Source organism: Eumetopias jubatus, unplaced genomic scaffold, assembly GCF_037043125.1.
Source record: "Eumetopias jubatus isolate StellerSeaLion01/CBP00866 unplaced genomic scaffold, mEumJub1_p1.0 scaffold_3, whole genome shotgun sequence".
Lineage (NCBI taxonomy): Eukaryota > Metazoa > Chordata > Mammalia > Carnivora > Otariidae > Eumetopias > Eumetopias jubatus.
Window position 1 is genome coordinate 9,680,143 of NW_028274809.1, and position 26,924 is coordinate 9,707,066.

At 45.4% G+C, this 26,924-nt stretch overlaps 2 protein-coding genes and 1 long non-coding RNA gene across 14 annotated transcripts in view; 2 read left to right on the forward strand and 1 right to left on the reverse strand.

Moving 5' to 3' along the window:
* Positions 1-7,092, forward strand: part of LOC114210767 (nuclear body protein SP140-like protein) — a 48,795-nt gene extending 41,703 nt beyond the window's left edge. For 6 of the 8 annotated variants that reach the window (XM_028105089.2, XM_028105091.2, XM_088021517.1 and 3 more), the window contains 5 exons: positions 144-312; positions 2,676-2,759; positions 4,136-4,213; positions 5,539-5,688; positions 6,328-7,092. In XM_028105089.2, coding sequence (XP_027960890.1) covers positions 144-312; positions 2,676-2,759; positions 4,136-4,213; positions 5,539-5,688; positions 6,328-6,473 — 627 coding nt within the window. In that variant the 3' untranslated portion in view covers positions 6,474-7,092. The remainder of the gene's footprint in view (positions 1-143; positions 313-2,675; positions 2,760-4,135; positions 4,214-5,538; positions 5,689-6,327) is intronic. The other 2 variants (XM_028105095.2, XM_088021518.1) reach the window with 2 other exon arrangements.
* A 3,083-nt stretch (positions 7,093-10,175) lies between these two features.
* On the forward strand, positions 10,176-19,897 carry LOC114210829 (uncharacterized). Its single transcript, XR_003609583.2, has 3 exons — positions 10,176-10,909; positions 12,456-18,943; positions 19,143-19,897. It is a non-coding gene; the product is annotated as an uncharacterized LOC114210829 (long non-coding RNA).
* SP100 (SP100 nuclear body protein) overlaps positions 13,881-26,924 on the reverse strand; it is a 92,563-nt gene continuing 79,519 nt past the window's right edge. For 4 of the 5 annotated variants that reach the window (XM_088021514.1, XM_088021513.1, XM_088021515.1 and 1 more), the window contains 8 exons: positions 25,168-25,310; positions 23,566-23,607; positions 21,551-21,595; positions 17,551-17,666; positions 16,012-16,132; positions 15,658-15,729; positions 15,015-15,158; positions 13,881-14,178 (listed from right to left, as the gene is read on the reverse strand). In XM_088021514.1, the coding sequence (XP_087877640.1) occupies positions 14,080-14,178; positions 15,015-15,158; positions 15,658-15,729; positions 16,012-16,132; positions 17,551-17,666; positions 21,551-21,595; positions 23,566-23,607; positions 25,168-25,310 (782 nt within the window). In that variant the 3' untranslated portion in view covers positions 13,881-14,079. The remainder of the gene's footprint in view (positions 14,179-15,014; positions 15,159-15,657; positions 15,730-16,011; positions 16,133-17,550; positions 17,667-21,550; positions 21,596-23,565; positions 23,608-25,167; positions 25,311-26,924) is intronic. The other variant, XM_088021512.1, reaches the window with a different exon arrangement.

Sequence of the window (26,924 nt, forward strand, 5' to 3'; positions counted from 1 at the left end):
GCTAGTTTAAATCAATTTGTTCTGTAAGTCTATCTACACTGGGAAAGTGGAATGAATGTTCTATGTAGTCACTTCCTAGTGATTAACTTTGAAACTATTATTTTAGATTCTTTTCCTACTGCACTTTTTTTTTTTTTTAAAAGGATTCTCAAGAAGCCCATAGAAACTTGGTTCCGGTAGAGAAAGTGGTATATAATATTCTCTGCTACCTTGAGAAGACTTTTGATAGGTCACTCCTACAAGTCCTGTTCAGCAGGGTTCATCTGAAGGAGTATCCCGATTTAATTCCTGTTCATAGACTCTTCGAAAATGGTAATCAGTACCCTCCTCTCCCTTTTGGGGTCCAGGTCTGCTTCTCATTTATCCATTCACTCATTTCGTGGTTTAACAACTATTCATGAAATGTTTATCCTGTCCCAGGACCTGTGCTTGTCAGTGTGAATGAGTCACTGTTAATAAAAACCAATATGTTCTCTGGTCTCATCATCAAAATCATCAGTCAGATGATTACTCTGCTAGGGCCTCATGTAGGTTTAATTACAGCCCTTTTTCTTCTTCTGGAAATGTGTGATTTATTCTGTGTCACAGGTGCCTGATAAAGAGGAAGTGTTCCTGGACAGGTTGTGACATTTTTCTAAGATGACCAGATTGTCACTGATTCCCACAGAAAACCTTATCTGAGACAGTCTGACAAAAAGTTAGCTCTCCAAACAAAAAATCGAGAAGTCACAAGAGCCCCCACCGCCACCACCCCCCGCCAGCCTAGAAGGAGGGCCAGCGTGTGGAAAGGCATGAGAGTAAGGAAGGCTGATTCTGATGTGATGATCACAGACAAATTGTGCACTTCTGACACCCTCAACTGAGGAGCTGGAATTTTATTTTCATAAAAACAGGGAAGTCACACCAATTCTTAAGCAAGGGAAAAGTCAAAAGAAGTGAAAATAAAGTAGGGAGTGTATTAATTTGTGAAAATAGTACAATGATTAAAATAAGAACAATATAATTTCTTTTCTTTTTTTTTAAAGATTTATTTATTTTAGAGAGAGAAAGAGAGAGTGTGCAGGGGGGAGGAGTAGAGGGAGAGGGAGAGAGAAACTCAAGGAGACTCTGTGCTGAGTGAGGAGCCCGCTGCTGGGCTTGATCCCACCACGAGATCACGACCTGAGCGGAAACCCAGAGTGAGACACTCGACCCACTGAGCCACACAGGCATCCCTGAGCAATATAATTTCTATACTAATACCTGAGTTAAAGAAAGGAATAGAGAGAATCAAATATCTGGGCACAAATTTCAAGTCAATGATTTTTAAAAAGCTTCATTGAGATAAATTTACGTACCTTAGGTCAATATATTTGTAACCAGGATGTCCCGGGCCATGGGAACAGAGGGAATGGCGGTTACCTGTCCTGCCCACACCTCAGGGGCTCTAATTCTCTCCATGGACTGCAGCGAATCCCCCTTCCAGGTTCAGTGTCCACATCACCTGTGTTAGGTTTCGGGGATCCCTGAGCTGGGGTGACCTGCACCTACACTCACTGCCCCCCACCTGCCCCTGGGGAGATGGCAGCTGTTGCCTCCCAGACACTGTTGTCCATGGGAGCTGTGGGTCAGTGACCCAAAGCCAAGAATCTAGGGGCTGTGGCCTGGGGTGCACACCCTCTCCTGCTGCTCAGTGCCTACCTTCATCCCATGCTCAGAGCCCCCTGAGCCGCCATGGGACCACATACACACACAGGCCCCCTTCACTTTTCCCTTTGTTCTCCTTTTATCTTCCACCTGGTTTTGCCAGGGTCTGAGGCCAGGTCCCGTGCAACTCACCCCTGCGGGCCCAGCCCCAGGAGGAGCTCCCTCCATGGGCCCTGGAGCAGCAGGTTCCCTACCTCCGTGGTGTCCCCTCCTCCCTGGACTCCCCACAGACACCACCGCCCCACCCCTCCAGGTTTCATGGTTTATTTCCTTCCTCCCGTGTGTGCTGGGTCACCTACAGGCAGGGGCGCTGGGCTGGTATTCCTCCCTCCCCTGACTGGGGGCCTCCCCACCCCTGGGGCAGGCCTGTGGGGTGGTCCTCCAGCACAGCTATCTGTGCTCCCTGCTCAGAGCTGCAGAGTGTCCTTCCTTTGTTCCTGGGATCTGGGCCCCTGGGAGGTCAGTCTTGTTCCTCCAGGTGTCCTCTGCTTTGTCTCTTTGGGAAGCGCTCACCCTCCCTGCCCCAACCCTCCTCTGGTCTAGCAGCATCTTTAGAGCAGATGGGCTTTCTCTTTCATACCCATGGATCTCTCTGTGAGCCTAGCTCTTGTCCCGAAGAATTCCCCCTGTCCCTTTGTACGGTTCACAGAGACATTCCATTTAACAGAATTTATATTGAGATAAGCTTTCACTCCTCTCTGGCCATCTTGTTGGGTGATTAATTACTATTTATAACTTTCCCACTGCTCCATAATCCTTCAACCCAACACGCTCATTGCCTATAAGATTTGCGTGCGCGTGTTTTTCTCTTCGATGTCCCAGGGAAAGGAACAAATGACAGCAAGTTAGGAGCCACTGAGATGAACTGACCCAGGGTCCCGAAGTCCCCACTAAGTACCTGGATTCTTGGGCGGTCCAGATGTGTAACTAGGAGGTGGTGTCCCTGATTGTTTGCTTGCAACCACTAATTAATATTTTTCTCTGTTCAGTAATTGAAGACAAGTATTTTCCCCAGAAAAGTGATAGCAAAGAGACACAAAAGACACCCAACACTGGGCCAAGCTGTGAACAAGGTAATTATGATAGAAAACAAACTTTGCTTCCTGGTTACAAAGAGGTCAGAACTCAGAAAGTTCAACTGTGATGCTGGAGAGGGAATCCAGGAGGACATGGGGCAGACGGATGTGTGTGACTTTGTATTGATTCCAAAATGACATGACTCTGTTTGAATCCAAGACAAAAGGTGGCAAAGAGAGACTTTCTGCCCAATAACCTGGAGGCTGGCATAAGAATCTAAATGTGAATTATGAGTTTCCAGAGGTGACCTTCAGTGTGAAGCAACTAAGGGCTAAGAACTCTGGGCCCATGATCAATATCAAGAGGAGATCCTTGATGATGGCGGAAGGGACTGATTTCAAGGTGGGGGATGTTGTTCAAGAGCCCAGACATTCAAGGAGAAAACCAGTCACACACAGAGAGAAAAGAGGAAGTGGTAGAAAGATGGAAGGGAGGATGTGGGTACTTAGAGAGAGAGGGAGGGAAATGAAAGACAGGGAAGAAAGGGTTGAAAGACACAATAGAAATAGCTGCATTATTAACATCTCACTGGTTGAACATTTGCAGGGGCAGTTGTAAGTTTAGTGCTCAGGCTGCCGTTGCTTTTATGCCCATTTTGCAGGTAAGGAAACTGAAATCTGGAGACAGCGTGTGTGTAGTTGGCCTGGGGTCAGATGAGCAAGGGTGAACCCAGGCATTCTGAACTCAGAGCCTGTTTGTGTGTGTCTTAATGGAGGTAAAATTCACATAACATAAAATTAACCACTTTAAACAATTTAGTGATATTTGGTGCATTCACAATGTTGTGCAACTATCACCTCTATCTACTTTCAAAACGTATCGATCACCTCAAAAGGCAACCCCATTTCACTCCCCACCCCCCACCTCCCACAGCCAGGAGCCACTGGTATAACTAAAAAGTGTATCTTTTCATTTCTGTGTGTTGAGTGGAGGAAATCAGAAAGTCGGAGAGAAGAGGAATGGAGCCTGACGTGGAAGGTGGGAAGATGTAGAGGAAGAGAGCTGGGCAGGAAGGTGGAGGCAGCAGGGACTGAGCAGAGAGGGTGGCTGGAGGGAAGAGAGATGGAAACACAAGGACATGGAAGACAATGGAATCCAGGATGCAGAAATATTTTCCTAGGATAGAAGCGGCAATGCCTGGAGGTTGGATCCTGGTGGAAAATGGCAGGAGAGAGAAAGGGAATTAGGTCTAAGGTGATGGAAAGAGGCAGAACAGGGCTTGGTTGCATTTTGGGTGGAGACTTGGAGCAGGAGGAGTATTTCTGCACAAGGAGCAGCTAACCTTTGTCTCCAACCTCAGAGCTCAGTGTCTACGAACTACTCCTTAGTAGTCACTGGCTCTGGTCTCTCCTTTCCTTTTCTCTCTCTTTAGTGCCCGATGAATCCAAAGTTTTAAGAATGAAGGAGAGGAAGTCAGAGAAGGTGTGTGGCCTGCTGGACAATGGACAAGGTAACTATGACTGAATCCCAGGTTTTAAATGACCAGTTTCCTGGATAGCTCATTATGTGGGGGGGGGAGGAGAGGCCCTACACTCGAGCCCAGCCTCTGGCTCCTTTCCAAGGTGTGAGGGAGGCCCGCATGTGGGGTGAGACCCGCAGGGCCTAGGGGGTGAAATTTAAAGAGAACCCAAGAGTAGGCGCCTCCTTAAATTAGGCTCCTTAGGCCTCTTGCGTGCTTCACCCTAGCCCTGACCTGGAGGCAAGAGGGAAAGGGGAGCTGAAGTCTTTCCTGGAGGACAAGCATAGACAGGTGGATGAATTGGGCCATCCAATGGGAGTTATAGGAGCAAGCACAGTTTTACCTAAATGGACATGCGATCCCAAATTCTCCCGTTTGGTAGACATTTGGCAGGGAGATAGCTTTATCCTACTTGCCAGAAGGTGTCACAGGAACATGGAAATAATGGGCGGGATGGTCAGATTTGCCAGTAAGTGGGATCACTGGAGGAGATACTAGAGGTAGAGGTGGGGAAGAGGCCTTGAGGATGGGTCAAAACCCAGTGAGAGACTTGGAGTGATGAGGGATGCCACAATTTGAGATGAGGACGACGTGCGTTTGGACAAGTACCGGGAGCCTAGAGGCAGGCAGGGGGTCCAGGCAAGCCTGACAGAAACAGAGACAGAGGAGAACAATTTACACCAGGGATAGTGACAAAGATCATACGGAGAGAGAAACAGGGGACCAAGCAAATGCTGATAAAAGATGAGGTAGGGGAAGGACAAAACAAAACCCTGAAGACAGAGTGTTCAGTGGGAGGGAATAGAATGTTGCTGGAGGGAGAGAGGAGACGCGGTGGGATGTTTAGCGTCAAGGGCAGGTCACGGCACAGCAGCTTCTGCCGCAGGCAGTTGTCCCTGCTAACGGTAAATTTTCAGAACTCTGAATGCTGTACCCATATGTTGGCAAACGTTACATTACTGATGTATTTGTACGGAAGGTTCTAGGAAAACAGTTCTAAGAAGTGTATTTATGTGCACATGCACTAAGCCACCTTTGAAAAGGACACAAGAATAAACACAGAATTCAGCCAAGATGATTTCCAGTGAGTGAATGAGAGTAGCAGGTTAAGAGAAAAGAGGAAAAACAAAAAGGTAGATTTCAGGGTAAAGAGGAAGACCCTGGAGAGATGGAAAGAGGACATTGAGGTCCTGACACAGAGAGAGGCAGGAGGCGAGCAGGCAAGAGGCAACACGGGGTGGGGGGGGAACCCTCTCAGGTAGAGTGGGGAGAGAAGAGACAGCTGAGGGTTCTTTCTGGATTGTTATATATTCCAGGGGCAGAGCTCTCCAGGTACGAACTTCTAGTACAGTTTTGTGCCAGGCAGCTGGTGGATATACAGAAGACAATTGCATCTTGTCGCCTCGAAATTAACCAAGAAGGCCAGTTGGCAGGAACAGCTTATGTCCAAGTACCTGAAATAATCAGTAAGGCTGGTGGAAGGAGTCTGATGTGGTGACACCGTGTGTGTCGCAGCAAAGGTGTCAGGAGGCGGCCCAGGGAGGATGGGATGGTTGCAGGAGAGGGAGACCCTCTGGTGCTCAGTGAAGGAGCGCTTGCCTAGCAGAGAAGAGTTGGGGGTGAAGTGGGAAGGTACTGAAAGGGGGCACTAAAGAGATGCCATAGAGCAAGATGGCAAGAGGAGATGAGGGGACAAAGATGCGTCAGGCTAGAAGAGGCAGAAACGGAGAGTGCTAAAGAGAATGTGTTGAGCCGAGAGCAGAAGGAGGAGGTATGAGCTGCAAGAAAGAGAAGCAGAGGTGGGGAAATGGGAAGAGGCATCTGCAAGGCGAAGAAGAGAGGGAGTGGTCAGAAAATGGAGAGCAAGATGACCAGAGCTGGCCACTGGGGTCACCTGTCCTTACAAAGCATCCAGGGAGAGTGACGGGAGCACCATTAACCTGCAGGCCCCCAGATTCCATGAGAAGACCATCTGGAGCAGGGACATTCCTGCCTAGAGCTGGCCCAGCAGCCAGGGCTTTGCTGGTGTCTCCTTATGATGGGGTTTCCTGCTGGTTCCTTGGCCCCACATTGAGATCCCTAAGGGGTTTTGTTTCTCTGTGCAGTAATCAGCAGTGAATCCAGTGAGGAGGAAGAGCCCCCAGCAGCTCTGAGCTCAGCACAAGGACGAGGGCTGGAGGAGGAGGGTGAGGATGGCCAGCTTTCGGCCGCAGACCATCAGGTGTCTGAATTCAGAGCCCCTGCTTCCTGACGCGTTGTACTTTGAGTGTGCTCTACAGCCAGTGGTCCTGTCAACACTGCCGACATATTCTCTGTATTTACCTCATGCGCCATTTTGGGAAATGTGGGAGACAAGGGCCTAGTCACTAAATATGTGTGTTGATATATAAAGGTTAGAGTAGAAACAAACTACCATATTTCTGTTTGTTTGTTTTTTCCTTTCACATGATCATGCCTCTTGTGGCATAAAAAAAAAAAAAATAGGTATTTGTCTTTGTCCCCAGTTCCTGGCACAGAGCTCCCCAAACCCTTGGAATTTTCCCAGTGGTAAGAGTGTCCCTATGACAATTAGAGGGTTAGAACTCGACCTCTGTGGAGAAAAAAACAGGTGGGAGATGAAGTTCAATCACCAATGCCCCGTGATTTAACCAATTACGCTTACACAATGAAACCTTGGTGAAAACCTCTGAACAATGGGGTTGGCAGCCCCTGACTTGGTAAATACATTGATGTGCTGGGAGGGTTGCATGCTGGAGAAGGTGTGGAAACCCTGGCACACCCCACCCCCATACCTCGCCTTATCCATCTCTTCCATTTGGCTGTTCTTGAGTTGTATTCTTTATAATAAAACTGTAATCATAAGTAGAGCACTTTCCTGAGTTCTGTGAGTCATTCTAGCAAATTATTGGACCTAAGGGGGCATCATGGGCACCCCCAAGTTTATAATTGGCTGGGCAGAAACATGGGTAGCTTGGAGACACCCCATTTGTAGCTGGTGTCTGAAGTGGGGTCAGTCATGTGGGACTGAGCCTTTGCCCTGTGTGGTCTGGGCTAATTCTGGGCAGTTAGTGTCAGAACTGAATTGAATTGTTCAACACCCAGTTGATGTTGAAGAGCTGGAGAATTGATTGGTGTTGGAATGACCTATTTATCATTGGAAAAGACACCACACAGTTGGTGTCAGAAAAAGGCCCACACACCTATTCATACTGATGTCTTCAATGTAGGTATTGATTTCTGCCTTAACTGACCTCTATCATCTGTAGATCACCAAAAAAGGTAAGTAATTTTTGATTGCTTTGATACATATATTGTTATTGGAAACTTGGAAAGACCCAAAAAGCTCAAATAAGTCTTTTTGACAGGTGTTCTCCATCATGCCATTAGCTTATATACAAACTTTTCCAAAAATAATTTGGGAAATATTATCTCATAATTTGAAAACATCAGTAAGGAGTAGGCAGAATAACTATTACTTTTATCCTTGTTTTGTAGATGAGAAAAGTCTAGCCCATAACTGTTTAAGAGTCTTTCCCCAAATCATATGGAGGATTAAAGGCAGAGCCACGACCATTGTCCTGGATGCTCAGATCTCAATTCAGCAGATGTGTTTCCTTCAGAAGGAAGAAAGGGAAGAAAACCAATCAGACACATCTGCCAGTGTTAGTTGTTACAGGATTTATAACTTTTATCAAGCAGTTACTGTTTCTCTTTCATGAATTTTATTAACAAAACTAATTTGAAAAAATGCACATTTTTTCCCCAACAAAAGATTCATTTTAATTGTTTGCTATATTTTTCGTAAGTAATAAAACTGAATTTATTTTTTTAGGGAGTTCCCACCATTTAACCAACGTGTAATGTCTTGAGCACTAGAAGTCTATTTATTATTCATGGAAAAAATGCCAACAGGTTCTGGGCTGGCAAGGGGGTCGAGTGAGACTGGGGCAAGCAGGGAGGAGGGGAGAGGGCTCTGATCCACATACTCTCTGGGATCCATCTTCCAGTGTTGCCCTGGGCAAGCAACAGAGGCAGAGGAAGTGTGTAGGGATTAGCTGGAAGGATAGGAAGTAGAAAAGAGAGGTGTCAGGAAAGCTAGAGCAAGATACAGAAAAACTGCCCAACTGCCCAATTTTCTCAGCTCCTGGTGATGGCAGCTAAAAACAGTGCTAGCCAAGGGGCTGTGTGGAATTCAAAGAACAGACCGGAGTGCCGGGAGTTTCATGACCTTCCCTGGTCTTTCATAGTTTTCCTAAGGACTTTCCTTCTCTGTTGGCTTCTTGGCCGCACACTAGCTGTCTGTAGAGAGAGCAGCAGTGCGTGGAAGGGAGGGCTGCAGAGGAGACCAGGAGCCTCAAGGTCACCACCTGGAATTATCAGTAGGATTCAAAGGGACTCTGGAGCTTTAAGGAACGGAGAGTCATATAGTTGGGAAAAAGGAATGTTCAACTAAGATTGCTAAATTAGATATACAACTGGTTAACTTTCCATAGAAGAATAAAAGAATACCACCGTTGCAGTTAACTTTTCTACCAGTCTAGAAAGTTATAACAGTGTATTAGTTCTGCAGTTTACCCCTAAGGTTACCAGCCTATTAATTGTCCAAGCCTCTATAAGTTATAAGTTGTTAATCAAATGTATTGTAATATTCTCCCTGAGTGGCAGATTAAGGTCAACCAGGCGATGAAGAAAAATTATCCACACTTGGCAATAAGGCAATAAAGCAAAGGGTTACATGTCCCAATTACATGTTAACTTACAGATTTTTGTCCAGTAGAGATGCATATGATTTGTTTGGTAGGAAAGATAATGCCAAAGATTGTGGGTTTATTGCCTTATTAACAAGTTTGGGCTCTAATTTAGGAAACTTATTTCAGCCAGCATGCCTTTCCTGGCCAACTTTATAAACCTCTCTTCCTTGAATTCTATGTTGGTGGATCACACACACTGCAATTAACAAGGAAATTCATTCATTTATTCAGAGAACATCAGTGACAACTATATGAAAACAAACGTTGGAAAAGAGAACCAGGAAGCTTCTAGCTCACCCCCAAGAATTGTGTCAGATATGGTGTACAAGTCTTGGGTTTGAGGATGCTAGGAATCTGAATTCAGAGCTACTTTTTCCTAATGCATTTTATTCTGAGGACCAAACACATGAAAATGAAACAGTGAATTAAAATCCCATTCTCTGCGTTTTCTTTTCCTACTATGTGTGCAAAGACATAAGGAATCATTATAAATCATATTTAATAGTATGAGCACTGTTGATTGAATAGATGTGCTCATATTTTGATGTTGTAGAAATATGTTCATAAAATGAGAGCGTTTTGATTAGCTGTTCATGCCTATTTAATACTGAAGTCTTGAATTCATATGGTGTTTCCCACCCATTCTCTTCCACCTCTTTATCTTTTATGGAGCACAGAATGCTAAGTGCTCCTCTCCTGGGTAATAATATTGTTATCATTTGGTCAAAAATCTTGAAAAGCTCAGAAGTCCTGCTTTCTAATTACCTTCAAAAAGAAAAAAAAAGGAGTCAGACAACCACTGGCAAAGTCAAGTTTTAGATTTTGATGGAAGTCTTCCAGCAAATTGTCCTGATTCAGTCAGTTTAAGATTCCCAGAGACAAACAAGCCTGTATTCCAACAGATTTATTGACTAATTACGACAAGGGAGAGGAACATACACTGGAGAACCATGGACATTGCACCAAATGAAGACATAGATAGAGTTATTATACAGTTTGGGAAAGGGTGGAGTTGAAGTATAATTTATAGGATGCAGTGATTTGATAGGTTCAAACCAAGCCGGAGTTGTGTGACGATCAGGTCTGGATTATGAAGTGGACCCAGGGTCCTATTGCTAGAAAACCACAAAGTTATGAAAACGTGGAATGTTGTCTTTGGAAATCCCAGATTGGAAGCTGTGCCCCCTGGATTGGAAATCAAGATTCCATCTCTTTACCAAAAGAACTTAGGCCCTCCAAGCAAGGGTGAGATGTTTTATCCTTGCCAATATCATTGCAAGCAGCAAGTTTCCGATAGTGTGTGGATTTTGGCAACAAAGTTCCTCAGTGAGTGAGGAAGCACTAGTCATTCAAAGAAGGGTTGTTAGGACATTTTACAGCTGTGGCAAGTTCTTAGGAGAATGTTTCCCATTAAACTTGCAGCTGGCTTTCTCTGTTTCTGTTATTCCAGCCTCATGAATGGCAGGGCAGATTTTTGCTATCTCAGACGGAGCTAATTTCTCCTTTCTCAATGCCATTGAGTATGTAGTGGTTTATCAAAGGACTTTGCAAAAAGAATCTTATTTTAACTTCACCACAATCATGAGGTGTAAGGCAAAACAAATGTCAATAGCCCTGTTTTAATACCTGAGGAAACCAAAGTACACACGTTTAAGGTTCTCCGCTCCTTCTTCTCTTCCATAATGCCAAATAGCGAATTAAAAGAACAACTAGAATTACCATCCTTGATTTCTAGAACTCAATCCCATAGCTCTTTCTTTTCTTTAGAAAGGTAGAGAGAAATGATAATCAACATGTCTCAATCCTTACTGTGAATTGTGTGAAATGTCAAGATTTAGCACTTTTCAATGTACAAATTACTGTTTTCCTCTCATGTCTTATAGACCCCATGGATATTGGAACCACTTTTACTCTGTGCATACATGTTAGAAGAGAGGTATGTGCAAATCAGACTTCTTGGTATGCAAATGAATCTTTAACAACATTTCTACAAAACATTAAATCCAGTTGTTTGATGGATGATTCAAAAGTAGGATAATAAATTTAAAGAGTCCAGACTCATCTTTTTTATTAAAGAGGGCTATCTGTTATATGAGATAGAACCTGAACATTCATAATTGCTAAAAGAGAAGTTTCTTTTTTTCTTTTTTCTTTTTTTTTTTTTTTTAAGTAGGCTCCACACCCAGCAGGAAAGCCCAGCTTGGGGCTTGAACTCACAATCCTGAGACCCTGAGATCCAGACCTGAGCTGAGATCAAGAGTCAGACATTTAACAGACTGAGCCACCCAGATGCCCCAAGAGAAGTTGTTTCTTGCTTGCACGAATGATCTCTGTGGTCTTCCAGGACATGACTAGAAGGAGGGGTATGGGGAGATTGGGTGTGGATCAGTGTCCGTTCCGGTTTACAGAGGACAGGCAAAAGTGAGGTCATCAAAAAGACCAGTACTCCCACAGAATGTTCTTACTGATTTTATAAAGGGAATGTCCTCTGGGCTCATCTGGATGACAAGCCATATGGCATGTCTTCAAGCATGTCTTCATGTGATATACCCATGTGAACATTCCTACCTCTCTGAGTCTTCTGACCCCTTCTTTGGTACTATGCCAAGGCTTTTGGGGCATCTCCACCTCATTTGCTAAATGCCATCCTTTTGTCCAAGCTTCAGGGAGCCAGTTCGGTCATAGACAGGACCAGCCCCAGATGCCCTTGCCAGTGCCTTCTACACCCTGATCAGAGGAGAGGACTTCCATATCAATGGAGTCTCCATTCTCCAGTCTTATATTCTACCCTTCCAGGTCCTACATCCCAAAAACCCACTCCTATAAGTGTTTCTCTCTTGTTTCCAATATACATTAGCCAGTTCTTGCTAGGCTATTCTTATAGGCAATACACAACCCTTGAGTTTTAATGGCTTAGACAACAAAGTCTACTTTTGCTTACTCAAGTCACAGTGGATCTGGGAGCCCTCCTGGGGTGGTAGTGAATACACGTACCAGGCAGGGTCAATCTCTAGGCTCTGTTGTCTCAAAACAAGGCCTCTGTAATCAACGTGGCAGGAGAGATTACACAGAATTCTCACTGCCCTTCTGCGAATCAGCTTGCAAATGACATATACCACTTCTGACTATAGTTTATTGGTCAGTGTCTCAGTCATTTAGCCACACTTAATGCGAGTGGCTGGAAAAGTTAGGAGGATGTATGTGATATTTGGAGAACACTACTGTTTCTGCCATAAATAAAAACAGTAGGCTGAAAAGAACCCATTCTAGATAATAGCAAAAGAATAAAGCCACATTGCGGATTCCCCTTCATTCAACAAAGCAAACAAAAAGGAGTTAACATTTAAAAGGTAAATCTAAATGAAAAATATAACTCTATCAGGAGGTAAAGGATTAAAAATAGATGACACAATAGGAGAGATCTCCAAGAATAAAATACTTTGCTTGGTCAGTGATGAGAATTTTCTTTCTTTTTTTTTCAGAGCATCATTACCTCAGGACATAGACAAAGGTCTCTTTGGGAAGGTCTAAGAACCATATCAATTTTGGTTTTTATGGCTTCTGTTTGAGTATCCAGCAACTAGCTAAGTAGACAACTAGAATTGCTTCCCTTTCCTTGAATTAACATTTCGAATACAGAATCCCTACTATGTGTAGCCACCATGATACATTCATGCATCTCTGACATGATTTTAAACACTTTACATAGGTTAATTTAATCTTCAAAATTACCCATTCCAACAACAAAATTTTATTATTGAATGACAAAGAGGTGTGTTGAAGACTTACCTTTGGAACCAGCTGGAGGCAATGATTCGTGAGGTCGAGGTATTTCCCTGAAGGGTGTAGCGCATGCTCTGAACCAGCTACCAATATGTTGAACTCTTTGTCAGGTACGCTAGCCAGAATATATTGGATCTGGGAAACCGTCAGGCAAGGCTGACTGATTTGGCTGGTAAAGAAATAATGTGCCCTTTTTAGATCAGACAGTTTATTACTCACATAAACAGCAAAAGCAGGAAGAGCAAAGGTGCCAGCTCCCCATGTCCTTTGTCCCATGGGGTGCCACCAAACGAGAGGGGACGTGGATGGCATTTGATGCAGCATGTGATGCAGCACACATTCATGCTGAAATGGAGCAGTTCCATAGCCTGCAGCTAACCACCCAGAGAAAGAGGCAGAAGGCCTCACACCTCATCGGAACTTGCAATGTGAGGAGAGAGTGTGTCTTGATAAACCGTGGAAGATAAGGTTGTGACTGGGACAAGGTCTTGTCATAGTGCTTCACAAGTGTCCCATGCTCTGTGTTCTGGAAAGATTACAGGGCAGTCTGCCAAGACTTAGATCAAATCAGCTGCAGTTAAGTCTTGCCTATGTGGTCTATGTGGAGACTTGCAAGGTCACCAGGGCGCCACGGCAGAACCATTTGCTAACAGAACCAAGAATTGTCGGAGATTTTAGTGCCCAAGTGAAGAATACTTCCATCTGCTGAACCAGTTATGATTCTGTGAGTTGAAAACTGGCTATGCTCTGCATCCATTACAAGCTTCCTGATGCCACTGGGTATGAGGCCAAAAAGGATACTATCCAGTATTCAGGAAGGTAATCAGTGACCATGATATATAAATAACAATAGTTTTCTATAAGAGCCAATAATTGGTAATAAAATATATCGTGGAGAAAGTTCACATTCACAATAGCAAGAAAAAATATTAACTGCCGGAGCATTAAAAAAAAGAAAAGAAAAGAAAGAAACGGCTAAGTCCTGTGTGGAGAGGGGAAAAGAGGAGAAAACTTTAAGGACCTAATAAAAGATTAAAATAAATGGAAGCACATAATACAATCCCTTATAGAAAGACCCGATATTTTCTACTGTAAATTTCATCCAAATTATTCAATAAGAGAACTTGACAAGATAATTTTATATTTTATTTAGAAAAATAAATGAACTAAAATGGCAACAAAAAAAAATTGGAAAAAGTTGTTTGCACAGCCACAGGCAGAATTGTCAGTTGGAGGGACCACAGACTCATCACGTAGCTGCTGAAGGCTCTGTTGGGGTGAGAGGGAGAGCTACTTCATGAAAGAATGCGCTCCAACTGAGAACTATTCTCCCTTGTTTTCCTGAATTGCAAAAGTGTTTCTGAAACTATTCTCAAATATGGCCTGTAGCTGAAGTCCAAGCTTGATGAATTTCTGGTTGTCCTGAAAAAGCAAAGAGAAAAATGAGAATGACCATAGCAACTGAGCTTAGGCTCTCCATGTTTCATGTAATCCAGAGCTTCATTTTAAACTATCCCAAATGTTAAGTGAGAATTAATACAGTCAAGAGTCTTATGGTCCCTGATAGCTTGATAATTTCTCTTTACCTGGAAGACAGAGATGTAAAAATAGTACTGTATTATAGTCTAATTCATCAGAAATTTATTGTTAATTTTTTAAAAATACCAGTTGCTTGATTTTCAAACACAGCACTTATGACTTGCAAGACTACAATGGTAGGGAACCAGTGGAGATAGGAAGATGTTCAGGTGTGAGAGGAAAGCTCCCTGTCCCAACATTCCTGAGGTCCTGGACGCCAGATGGCGGGTGCGCAGCAGCGCCAGCAAACTGCGCACGCGCGTACTCTACGCCCGCGCGTCCAGTCTCTCAGCTGGCGCCTCTGGCTGAGTAAGGGTAGGAACCCGGGGCAAAGGCGGAGACTTCTGGGACACACACAGAGCTACCCAGGTCCGGGGGAAAAAAATGCGTTTCCATTTCTCGTGGAAGGAAATAGGTCTGCAGTCCACTGCTTTCTGTGGGTGAACACTGGGTATCTAGAAGTGGGCAAACCCTGAGGTCCTAAGGTAATGTCTGCAAAGAGACCTGGTTTGTTACTATTTCCCCACCTTAGACCACAGGGCTTTTAGAATACCTCCAGAATTTGCACTTGGGTAGGCTTGCCACAAGATGAGGGCAACTGTAACATTTACCTGATATAAGAGGATGAACGGCAAAGTGGCTTCATGGAAAGAAAGAGGGATGCAGAGGGAACCACTCACCTTGTAAAAAGCCCTGTGGTTCTGAAAGATGAGGCACATGTCCTGCACAAACCCCTCCACTTGGAGGTACAGTTTCCTATTCAGCTTTTTCTTGATTTTGTTTAACCACATGTGTCGCTTTAGGCCATGAGACGCGTCGTTACTCTGTTGACAAAGTGCGGAAGGGCAGACTGTGAGCACTGTTCCAAGTCTACCCATTGTTACAGACCGAGCGCTTGTGTCCCCCCCAAATTCCTATGTTGCAATCCTAACCCCCAATGTGATGGTATTAGGAGGTCGGGCCTTTGGGAGATAATTAGATTGTGAGCATGAGCCTCATGAATGGGGTTAGTGCCCTTATAAAAACAACCCCAGAGAGATCTCTTCTTCTCTTTCCACCATGTGAGGACACAAGAAGAAGTTGGCCGCCTGTAGGATCCCACTAGCACCCTGAGCTCAGGCTTTCAGCCTCCAGAGCTGGGAGAAATATCTGCTGTTTGAGCCGCCCTGTCCACAGTACTTTGTGGTAGCAGCTTAAGTGGCCAAGGACTGAGTAAGCTGACTCAGATATCCATCAACGAGATGAAGATACTGACAAGTGACCCCATTGGACCCATATCACAAATTTGACAATGCCAGTTTTGGCTTTGTTGCCATTACTTACATAATGTGGTCTTGAGGCAAAAAAGAGGCTTTTTGAACAGCAGCAGACCTTCAAGAGGACAAATTCACATTTCTGCAAAAGACAGATGAGATTTTAAGTGAAAAGCAGCTTGGAGAGAATGAAGTGTACATGTGCTCAGACAGAATGCACAGCTCCCAAACCTGTGGCCTATGAAACAAACACGGAATGGGAATTTTCTTTGGAATACAGATTTTAGTGTTAGGTCATGTGATCAAAGCACAGCAGGGGACAGCAGTTCGCCCGTGGGCACCATCCCTCCAGCCCCTGCAAGACTGTGCTTCTTCTCTCAAGTCAACAGAAAGGAGGAGACTTCAGGTTTATATTTCAACTCACCAACTGTTCCTCAGGCACCATCCGCCTCTTTAGGACCTCAGGTACTTGGTGACATCGTTGGCTTTGTGGGTACCTTTGCTGAAGAGCCTTTATCCTGCAGAAGATGCAACTCCATGGGTCCCTGAGAGGTTGGGCATAAGGTCAGCAAAGGTAGGTTCTCCGTGATTCAGTCACTGTTTCTACAGCTGCTAAAGTCCTCTGTTCAGGAATGACTGATGGTTTCCACATTGTATCCAGCTTCTCTCTTGGACACTTCTCTGCGCTAGAGTCCCATTTGGGTACAATTGCCAGACACCCCTCCCATTAACAGTGGTAGCAGGATTGACAGTTTGTTGAGTGAGCTGCCATGGTGGGTGATGGTCTTTCATTCATCTCAAAACTTAGAGTTCTTCTCTGAGCCACTGTGGACTCAGTAATGAGCCCTGCCTGTTAACATTTCCAATTGGTACCTTCAAGCACTGGAGTCTTGGGCCTCAGTGAGCCATCAGACCATAGTAAAAGGAAACCACCTCTTGTTTCTCAACTTTGCTGAGTAAGTACAGAGTTACAGACATCGTCTCCTCTGGCACTGCCATTACCTGGGCCTAGAATCTATGCTGCAGAAATTTCTTGGAAAGGAAAAATCTATGAACAGAGTAGTGTCAGACATCTGCCATTTGCCTTGAGATTCATTCTCCATTCTTCTCTGTGCTGAAGGGCTCTCGATAATCAAGTGGATACAGTGATCCTTCCTAGATATGTCACTTGCCTTTTTCCTTGGCTACTCCAGTGCTTGCCCCAGGGGCCCATTCCCGAGTACCCGTGGTGCGAGGATGAGGACTATACATGGGCTCAGCAATAGAGCAGGCCTGTCTTCTGCCTCTGCAGCTTGCCCAACTGCAGAGCTTTATGCAGAATCCCCAAGATGACACTATTCCCTGGGAACTACCTGGGAGCAGGTGGATTACACTAGACTCTCCCATTACCAAGGGGCAATGCTCTGTCTTCATAGGAATGGACACAATACCGATGGAAATCATCCATCCTCCCTGGTCACAGCAATTCTGCCTGCACTATCACTTACAGAATGCCTTACCAATCTCCATGTTATCCCTCATACCATCATCTCTGACCAAAGATATCTTTTAAGGCAAAGGAAATGTAGCATCAATGCCCATCAAAGGCTCATCACAGTCCCCAATTTGTCAACTTTTTGATGTTCCCATAGCAGGTGGTATATGCTTTAAACCAGCACCTAATGTATGGTGTAATCACCGCAACAAAGTACCTGGGTCTGGGAACCAAGTGGGGGATATGGGGGTGACATCTCTTTCTAGTACAGCTAACAACAACTTGGAGAGTTTTTGCTTCCCATTAATCTGTTGCTGCTTGAACCATTAAACAACTCTGGATCATATTTCTGGATCCTGATACTTTAAGACTCTGCTCCCTTTGCATCAAGATACATACAACCAGAGACAAATTCTGCAGGCTGAGTGTGCATGGTTGGAGGAGCTGTGCCACAGGAAGGAACGGCAAAAGGGGACCAGGCTCACTAACCTGTTAGCATCTATAGGGTGGATGTGGCATTTCTCATGAAAGGACTTCGGACAAGTATCACAGCAGAACAGCTTTCCAGGTCCACGGCACACCTCACATATATTTGAGTTTCCCGGCTAGAAGGGGAGATAATGCAGACATCACTGGAATCAGTGAGACCCCAGAAGGTCGACACATTGGGACTCTAGAACGCATGACCTTTGCTTGTACCCAGGTGACACTTATAAATTTCTCTCCTCAAAATATTGAGTGAAGATTTTGGAAGAAGACATTCTGGTCTGCGGCAAAGTTTGGGAAGAAGTGGCTATTAGACCACTGAAGTTTTTTTTATGAAGATAGAGATTCTGACACAGACTAGCAACAACCACAAAAAGGATGAATTAAAGATAATCTGAGAAATTTGTTATTTTGCTGGCAAAACTTGGCTCAGGAATATAATACAGTGTTTTATCTAGTTATCTACATTGCATCATCTACATTGACTCACTGAAGAGTGATTTACCGAGAATTTAATATAAGAGATTACACTTCTGACATATCACTGCATCCTATTTTCTTGGCCATAAGTTCCCCATGATTTGAAGGGCCTGGGGAGGAGCTCCCGCACTATGGGCTCCGTGCCTGGAGGGCCCCTGGGCCTGTGACAGTACCTCTGGGTTGGAAAGACGTAGACACAGATGATTAGGTGGATGCCAGGGAGGACAGAGCTCTTTGGCTCTGGGAACCTGGGGGGAGATGTCCCATGGTTTAGCTCAGCATGTAAGGTGTGGAGGTGCCATCCCCAAATGACCAGGGATTGTGGTAACAGTGACCACCACCACTGAAGGCCTAGGCCATACCCTCATTTTCTGAGGGCATTCAAGGCCTGGTGTTTTTGTATATAAGGAAGGTGGAGGGACCCACAAAATTGGATGATGCTTGATTTTTCACCAATCGCAATATGTGGGACCTTTAGCCAGATTTAATTTCCTTTAGTGAAGTTAAACATTTGATAATGTTTGTATCTAAGTGATTGTGGAGTAACAAACACATGTTAAAAACAACAGAATTAATAGACCAAAATAAATCTTGGTCAAGGAATGAGCCCGTTGATGGGTAAAAGAAATCACATTTTTTTCCTGTTGTGTGTGATAATCTATGTGGCAATAACATGTCCATACATACTACAATTTCTATGTAAGAAGGTTGTGTGCCTGGGCTGGAGAAATGCCCAAAAGGATGAGGCACCTGGCCCCTCTCCTAGGACCACCTGAGCAGCAAGAGAGCCAACTGAGGAAGACTATGTGATGGGGAAACATTTCATCCAATGGGTGGCAGCTCTACACCTAAATGAAAATATCCTGTTTATACCATGGGTTGGAAGAAGGATTTACATCCTCTTGTGACAATCTAGGTACGAAATAATGCACAGATTTGGGGGCTGGCCCACCCAGCAATGGGTGGTCGGGACTCTTGGTGGCAATGAGGAAGTGGGGAGGTGACAGGGAGCACCATTCCATCTCTTCCTTCTAGAAACACTCTTTATGCTTTGTTCCGTGATATTCTACTCTCTTGGATTTTTTTCTAAACCTCTGCTTTTTTTTTTTTTTCAGATATCCAATTCATCACCAGTCCTGCCGAACCCATTTTCCAAACCTCCCATCTCCTTCTCAGTGCTTCTGTGAGGCCTACAGCCACAAGGATGCAGATGCCTTACTTATTAGCCAAAGCACAGCAGCCTGCTTTTTAGGTTCTAAATCGTAGCAGTCAGAATGTCATGCCTGCACCCAGTGAGCTGATGTGAATTGGGACATATCTCAATTTGTAAATTCTTTTCATCTATAAATTCAATGTAAGAAGAAGGGCCGCAAGAGTCACACGTAAGAGGAAATTCTAGGCTCCTGTATCTTGCCCATGCACTCCCTTTATTGAAAGGGAAAACTTAAGGAATGGCCTGGAAGGGACATCCCTGGACACATCCCCACCTGGGCCTGGCATGGGCCGTGTAAATATTTTTCTTTTTTTGTCATAACAGATGACACTCATAGATGCTGACCATTGCTGGGTGGAGGTTTCTAGACTATCATCTTATAAAAAGTGCACTGTAAGCAGGCCCTGAGAGAGAAGGAATAAACATGACAATCCCGTGTTGGAAGGTCCATAGTCTAGGAGCCCACAAACTCAACATATATCTCTTTAATCTTTTTAGCAAGAAATTTGTCCTTTTGCTTGGCAGTGGTTCTCAACCTGCTATACGGTAGAATCACCTAGGGACCTTTAAAAAATTCTGATGCCCAAGGTCCCATACTCAGAGATTCAATTAATTGCACATGATTTTGGTTGTTTGCTTCACCAGGGTGGGGGGGGGGACATAGGCAGTATGTTTTAAACATTCCCCAGATGGTTTTAAGGTGCAGTCCTTAGTGGATTCTCTGGATTCTAAAGAATTCTTTAGAATCCTCTGGATTCTAAAGCAGTGGTTTTGGGGTGAGCAGGAGCAGCATCCACTGAATCTTGTTGGAAGAGTAAATTCTCAGACCCCATCCCTCACTGCCTGAATCAGAAGGCCAGGAGATTCAGATGAATACTACACTGTGGCCCACAGCTTTGGCTGTGGTGCATTGAAACCACCAGAGGAGCTTTGGAAAATCTTGACCCTCAGGCAGCACCTTAGAACACTAACATCCGAACCTCTGTGGGTGGGACCTCCAGCTGATTGCCGTGTGCAGCCAAGGTTGGAGGCCCAAGGTCTAGCAGGATTTCTCCCAGCAAAGTCTGGGAGCTGGGAGTAGAGTCATTATCAGCCTACAAAATCTGTCACAGAAAGTTTATGAAAAGGAGTGAGGACATTCTTGTTAGAAGAGTTGCCTTTTTATCTTCACAGAGGGCTTGGTTGTGAACTGTGAGAAATAACCCTCCATGTCCATTCCAGTTATCAGAAAAGTTGTGCAGACCCCAGAGATGAGAGCTACTCCACTGCTCAAGGGTCCCACCTCCAGCAGAGGAATCGAAGTCATGTGGCTGCATCTAGATCATGCTGGGCAATGCATTCGCTAGAAGAACAGAGGGCATGGCAACCCTTTTCTACCCTTCTCCATAAGCATCCCTTATCAGTACAGCTGCCCATCATTCAACAGTGAGAGCCCCCCCTGGAGTTGTGCAAAAAGGTGATTCAGCCCAAAATGTCCATCTTGTTGCAAAGAAAGCAATCAAAGTGTGATTTGGCTTAGAGGGAGGGGCCATCTGTGATGTTGGCAGACTTTAATGCAGGCAGACTTTAACAAGCAGGGCCTGTGGCATCAGAAGGGTCTGCACATAATCAAGCACTAGCCAAGCAGTTTGAGTAAAAATGTCTGTGATTTGCTATATGTTGATAGTTTCCGTCTTAGCCAGCTCAGCCCCCTGCTGGCTCCCTTGAGATGGGCTCCAGGGCCTCCATAAAGGACCCTGCAGATATTTCCCTGCATCACCCACTTGCCCTATGTACATTTCTCTGCAGGACTGGTGACAGAGTCCACCCCTGGACTTGCCAGCTTGGCTCAGCCTGTTCCTTCTCGCGGATGCTTCAACCATCTTAGCTCTGCCTCTGTCTTGGAGTGGATGTTTGTGATCTTCCTTTCCTTCCTTATCACCTTCTTCAGAATGCTGCTATTCTCTCAAATGTGTTCCTTACCCGTCATGTGCAGGCCAGCCTCGGCTATTACCACTTTAAGTCTTGGCTCTAGAGACCCCATTGGTCTAGCGCTCCGCCTCCCATACTCACCCTCAAAGGGAAATAAGGAAACAGGAAAGTTTTCCTGAACAAATGGAAAGGGAGCTTTCATGCAGAAACACCAATTCCAAAATCATCTCGCTGGTGTGGGTGATACGTCCATCTGCGGTTCTCTGCTCATCACACACAGTGACACACTCCAACTGAGTGTGAGCACACTTCAGAGAAATGCAGCAATGATACAGGTCATGTATGGAGGGACAAGGCCTGGATTGTTCTGGGGTCACAGTTGGGGGAGTTAGTACTTACGTAAGGGTCAAAAAAGTCATTGCTGCTAGGCTCTGGTCTTGACTGCTGAAAAGAGAGAAAGATTGAGTGACTATATTGAATATGATTTTTCATTAGCCACGCATTTGAGCAGATTTCTTTATGTAAAGGATTCATGCCACAGCCTTCCCTTTGCTTTATATCTGCATTTATGGGTCTATATATCTAATTGGAGAATAAAAAAGCATGACATTTTATGTCACTGACAGTTTGGCTCAATGCAAGCTCCATTCTCTGGCTGTCCGACTCAAGGCAGCCCTTTGTGAAGCCACACAGGGAGCCTGGTCCTGGATTCCACAAATAGAGTTGGAGCTGCAGTGAGGGAATCAGGCTGAGGACTGAATATCCACGACCCCCAGCGACCACAGCACCCAGAGTCCTGGACACCATGCAAGTGTCCCCGAGAACCCCACTGCCTTCTGCAGCTCACCTAGGGCCTAACCTGAAAACAAAATGGATCTAAAGTCCCCAGTCCTGGCCCTCTTCTTCCTGAAGCTAAGCACCTCTCCACTTTCTTCTGAATCCCAAAAGCATGCACTGACCTTGGATATCTGTGGAATGACTTGGCCTCCTTCAGTCTGGAACAAAGGCTGACTCAGCTTCTACCTCCCACCCAGGCATTGAGGCCACAGATAAGCCACTCAGTGTGATCAAAAGCACGATGACCTGGGAGACAGCCACGCCACTGTCTGCCTCTCAGAGCGGCCTAGAACGCCCCATCCCTCCCCAATAGTTAGCGTCCCATGTTCGACAATGAAGTTGAAACAGTTCCTTGGGTCTGTCGCTTTGGCCTCCTGTGCACAGCCACTGGCCAAGCATATGCTTAGTGCTTAGTGTTTGCTCCACAGGTGTTTGTTGAATGGCTAGAGAAGTGAGCAAACAAATGAACACAGCTGTCACTCAGGAGATGAGGTTTCTTAGCAGCCAGTAAATGATTAGCGTGGAGTTTTCTATCTTACTCTCTTGGAACACCTCAGCTATCACTATTGGGTTTAACAGGAATCTTATGAGCAGAGAAACTGCCAATAGCACCACCTGTCATTTGATGGCACCAGGGACAGAAGCCTAGGGGGCTGGGGAAGGAAAAGACCTTCTGGAGAGATGCTCTGAGAACGGAGGTAGTCACACCTTAAGAGTTGTAAGCCCTGAGGGAACTGAGAGATGGCATTTGTGATGAAGGGATGGGAGACGGCCAACTCAATTGACTAACCCAGACTGAGTTACCCTTGACTCCCTAGCACTGGGCAGAGATGTTTGCTCTTAATGAACAGAGCAAATAATGTGTCTTTCTCCAGAAAACCCAGTGGAGGCAGGCCCTCGTGACTGAGTCACTAGCATAAAGCAGTGGGGCGGGTAGCCCCAGAAACCAGCTTAGTGAAGGCTGTGACTTTTGGGTGCAGCAGAGATGGACCAAGGCCACCACAATTGGAGGTTAGAGAAATGGAAGCTCTTCCATCTCCTCTGTGTACCACACAGGTTTCTCTTTCACACCTGCTCTCGGAGAGGCCATGGAAGACACCAATTATCCCATCTCCTTCCTTGGAATCCATGCACCATGGAAACCACTGGTCCATGAACTCCACATGCGACTTGGAAGGAAAGAGAATTCACCTCCATAGATGGAACTGAGGTTTGCAAAGCCCCTCTGGTGAGGCCCGATGCTTTCACGCAGACACCCAGCTCCAAACCCATCTCCCTGGTGTGGCCTCTCCATAAAGCAGAAGATCTTCCAGGTCAGCAGTGTCTCACCCCTGGCACATCAGCCTTCCAGTCTCTCTATTCTCAAAGGTGGTATCTCCATAAAGGAAATGAACGGTCCTTTAAAGAAGGACCCAAGAAGGACTCAGTGTGAATGTGCGTGTGTGCATGTGAAGGAGACGAAAGATACAAAAGAAAGGGAGAGAATGTGATTTGGGTTGTTTGCTTCGCCAGGTGACACACGGCTATTATCCATCCCAAGAGGGTGAGACATTGGCAGAAAGTCATGTGATAATTACCTTTCTTATTCTTCTTCTTGGAGGGTCTGGTAGATATTTATTCTGAAAGAGAAATGAGATGAATGCTATGATGGGTCCTTGTTTCTACTCTGTGAGCTTGGTATTTCCAACCACCCTCCAGATATGTCCCACTGTCAACACAAATTCAAAGTACCTTCATGGAAAATAATGTCCCTCTCCAAATCTGAAACACACGGCTCTCTCTTACCCAGACTCAGCTTTAAGGTAAGCTTTGAAAACTGCATCCTCTCTTGCTTTCCTCCTAGCCTTGCCAGGTTTTCCTTCACAGTGTCTTCTATACCCACTGCTTCCTTTCCATTCCCCAGGGCTCCTCTAGCTTGTGTGTTTATACCTCACATGCTAGAGCTACCCACTGCCACATAATCTGGGGCGTGACAGACAGGGTGCAGGCCCCATCAGTGGCCCTGGGCACACAAAGTTGTCTAGGCCGTTGGGGAGACAAGTAAGAAGAGCCTTATAGGATGGGTAAGCATGATAAATTGTAAACCCTGCTCTCATAGAGTATTTTGGGATCCAGAGACAGGTGACTATGGTAGGCTGAATAATGGCCCCCAGAGATGGTCAGATTCCAACCCCCAGCCTTCTGAATATGTTAACTTAAGTGGTAAAAATGACTCTACAGATGTAATTAAATTAAGGACCTTGCAATGGGGAGATCATTCTGATTATCTCTGTGGGGCCAATGTAATGACAAGCATCCTTTTGCCAGGAAGGCAAGAGGATCAGAGTGAGGAGTAGGAGATGTAATGACAGAACACACTGGAGTGATGCCAGGAGTGATGCCAGGAAGGGTCTCAAGGCAAGGAACGCAGGCAGCTTCCAGAAGCTGAAAAAGGCAAGGAACAAATTCTCCCTGGAAGGCTCCAGGGAGAACCAGTCCTGCTGACACTTTGACTTGAGCCCAGTGAAATTGATTTCAGACTTCTAGCCTCCAGACCTGTTAAGATAATGGATTTGTATGGTTTTAAGCCACCCCAGGTTGTAAAGAGGTGTTAGAGCAGCGACAGGCAACAGGTGTGGTGAGAATGTGCTGTTTGAGCTGGGCCTTGTGGGCTGAGCAGGGGTGGATCAGGCACAGAGGTGGTGAAGGTCATGTGAAGTCTTCATGGCTGCCAGCACTCCACCCTCCAACCCATCCTGCATTCTCTGATCAGATTAATACTTCTAAAGTGGTGTTTCACCTGTATTAGTCAGTCCCTAACCCATAACCCTCCCACGATCCCCCCATGATTAAAGGAAGGGTCCAGACTCCTTCCTCCAGCCTCCAAAGTCCAAGACCCCCACCTCTCATTTAAATTACTTTCCTGTGACCACATTGCACAGTGGCAATGATTCATGGCCCCATCAGAGCCACAGTTTCCTGTCCAACCTTCAAAAGGATAAGAGTTCATGCATTTAGAGGATTAAGCTGTACTATAAAGCAGCCAAGATGTTTCTGAGTGCAATGTTAGTAACACATGCATTGTGACCTGGGCAAGGGCATCGTGAGAGTTTTCTGGACACTGAGAAATTCTGCTAATGCTTGGAGCTGGTGAACAGTGACACTAAACCCTGCATGTAAGCCACTTATCATTGGGATACCTTAATCAGGTCTTTCAGGGGGAATCCACCACATCTCACACTCATCTTCCAGTTCTTGGACCGTGAGTAGTTTCCTTCAACTTCAAATTCCCTGAAGGTAAACCATCTTCCATCCTCACCCTTTATACACTTCTCTGAGGTTCCTGTGAGACCAAAACAAGGAGTTGCCAGGGAGTGTCCCCCACCAACCGGAGAACCGGTGGCCTTCACCATGGACCTGAGCCACCTGTCCTGGGCTCAGAATCTACAGCAGGAAAACTGAGATGGCTCTCAGTAGCCCCCCAAGCAGCCCAGAAGGCAAGGGCAGGACAGGACTTCCTGTCCTGTGTGCACACGTCTTTGGCTTTTGTTTAACGAGGACAATAATTAGCACCAACGTTTATTTTTAAAAAATATTTCGCTATATTCAAAAGAGGAAAAACTGAATGGCTCCGAAGATGAATGAGCAGGATTCTTTTCCTCCCCTTCTCTGAGAGCCAGGCTGAGTTTCAGAGGGGGCAGATGAAGCCACACGGGGGGCCGTGCAGAAGCTGTCACCACAGCCGCACCTGCCTCCTCTTGTACAACGTTGGTCATCCAGCTGATGGCAATCAATTATTTCTCATATTTTGGGGCCGCCTGTGTGGCTCAGTCAGTTGAGCATCTGACTCTTGATTTCAACTCAGGTCAGGATCTCAGGCTGGTGAGATCGGGCCCCGCACTGGGCTCCGCACTGGGCGTGGAGCCTGCTTGGGATTCTCTCTCTCCCTCTCCCTCTGCCCCTTCCTCCTCTCTCTCTCCCCCCCTTCTCTCTCTCTCCAAAAAATTATTTCTCATATTTTGGACTCATAACTACTCTATGGGAAAAGTGATTATGGAAATGTCATCAAGTGGGAAAAGTTAAATTATACATCTAAAATATGGTCACGGGGCAAACATTGATACATGTTGGTGCCTAAAGAACTATATTTGGGTGGGGGAATCAATTATGACAGATGAACATTTGTACTGTGCTTTAACAGTTATGATTTGCCAAGTATTTTATATCTGCCATCTCATTTCCCCCCCTCAGAATAACACGGTGAGGCAAGTTTTATTATTATGCCCATTTTGTTCGGGAGGAAGGTCAGGATAAGAGAGACTGGCAATTTGGTCTAGATGGAACAGACACTCATGGTATCACTGGAACTTGAATCCAGGTCCTCTAATTCTAAATCCTGGGCTCCTCCCCATTAGCATAAGGCTATACAGATGTTAAGGGGAATGGGGTTGTGAAGGTTATAGCCAGATTTCCCAAATGTGTACATATTCCACCCTGATATTGAAGTACTTGGTCTCGCATTGGGTGCTGGGTGGGCATCCTGTGGACATTTTCCATGGGGAAAGGAGAGATGTCCTCTTGTGTTTATTAATTGTAAGCGTGGAAATGTCATCTTTCCTCCACCTTATCTGGGATGCTGTACAGAAAAGAGCTAATGGGTCAGACCAGAGGCTGCTATCTTTAGAAAGGTCTGCTTACAAGGTTGGCTCTTGGCTGGCATTGGGGAACTTGCATTTGGGCAGGGGTCTCACGATTCCCAGACCTTTAAAGAGTGTCTCACTGTCCTAAGCTGTTTACATAAACAATATAAATGGTTTATGCCGAACACCTGCTCTCCTTCTGGGAGTCTGAAATTTTGGCGTGTGCTAGGCAGAGGACACCGACGTGACTAACCCCTGATAAAAACCTGGACTCCAAGGCTGGGGGCTGTCTCTCTGGTAGACGGCATTTCACGTGT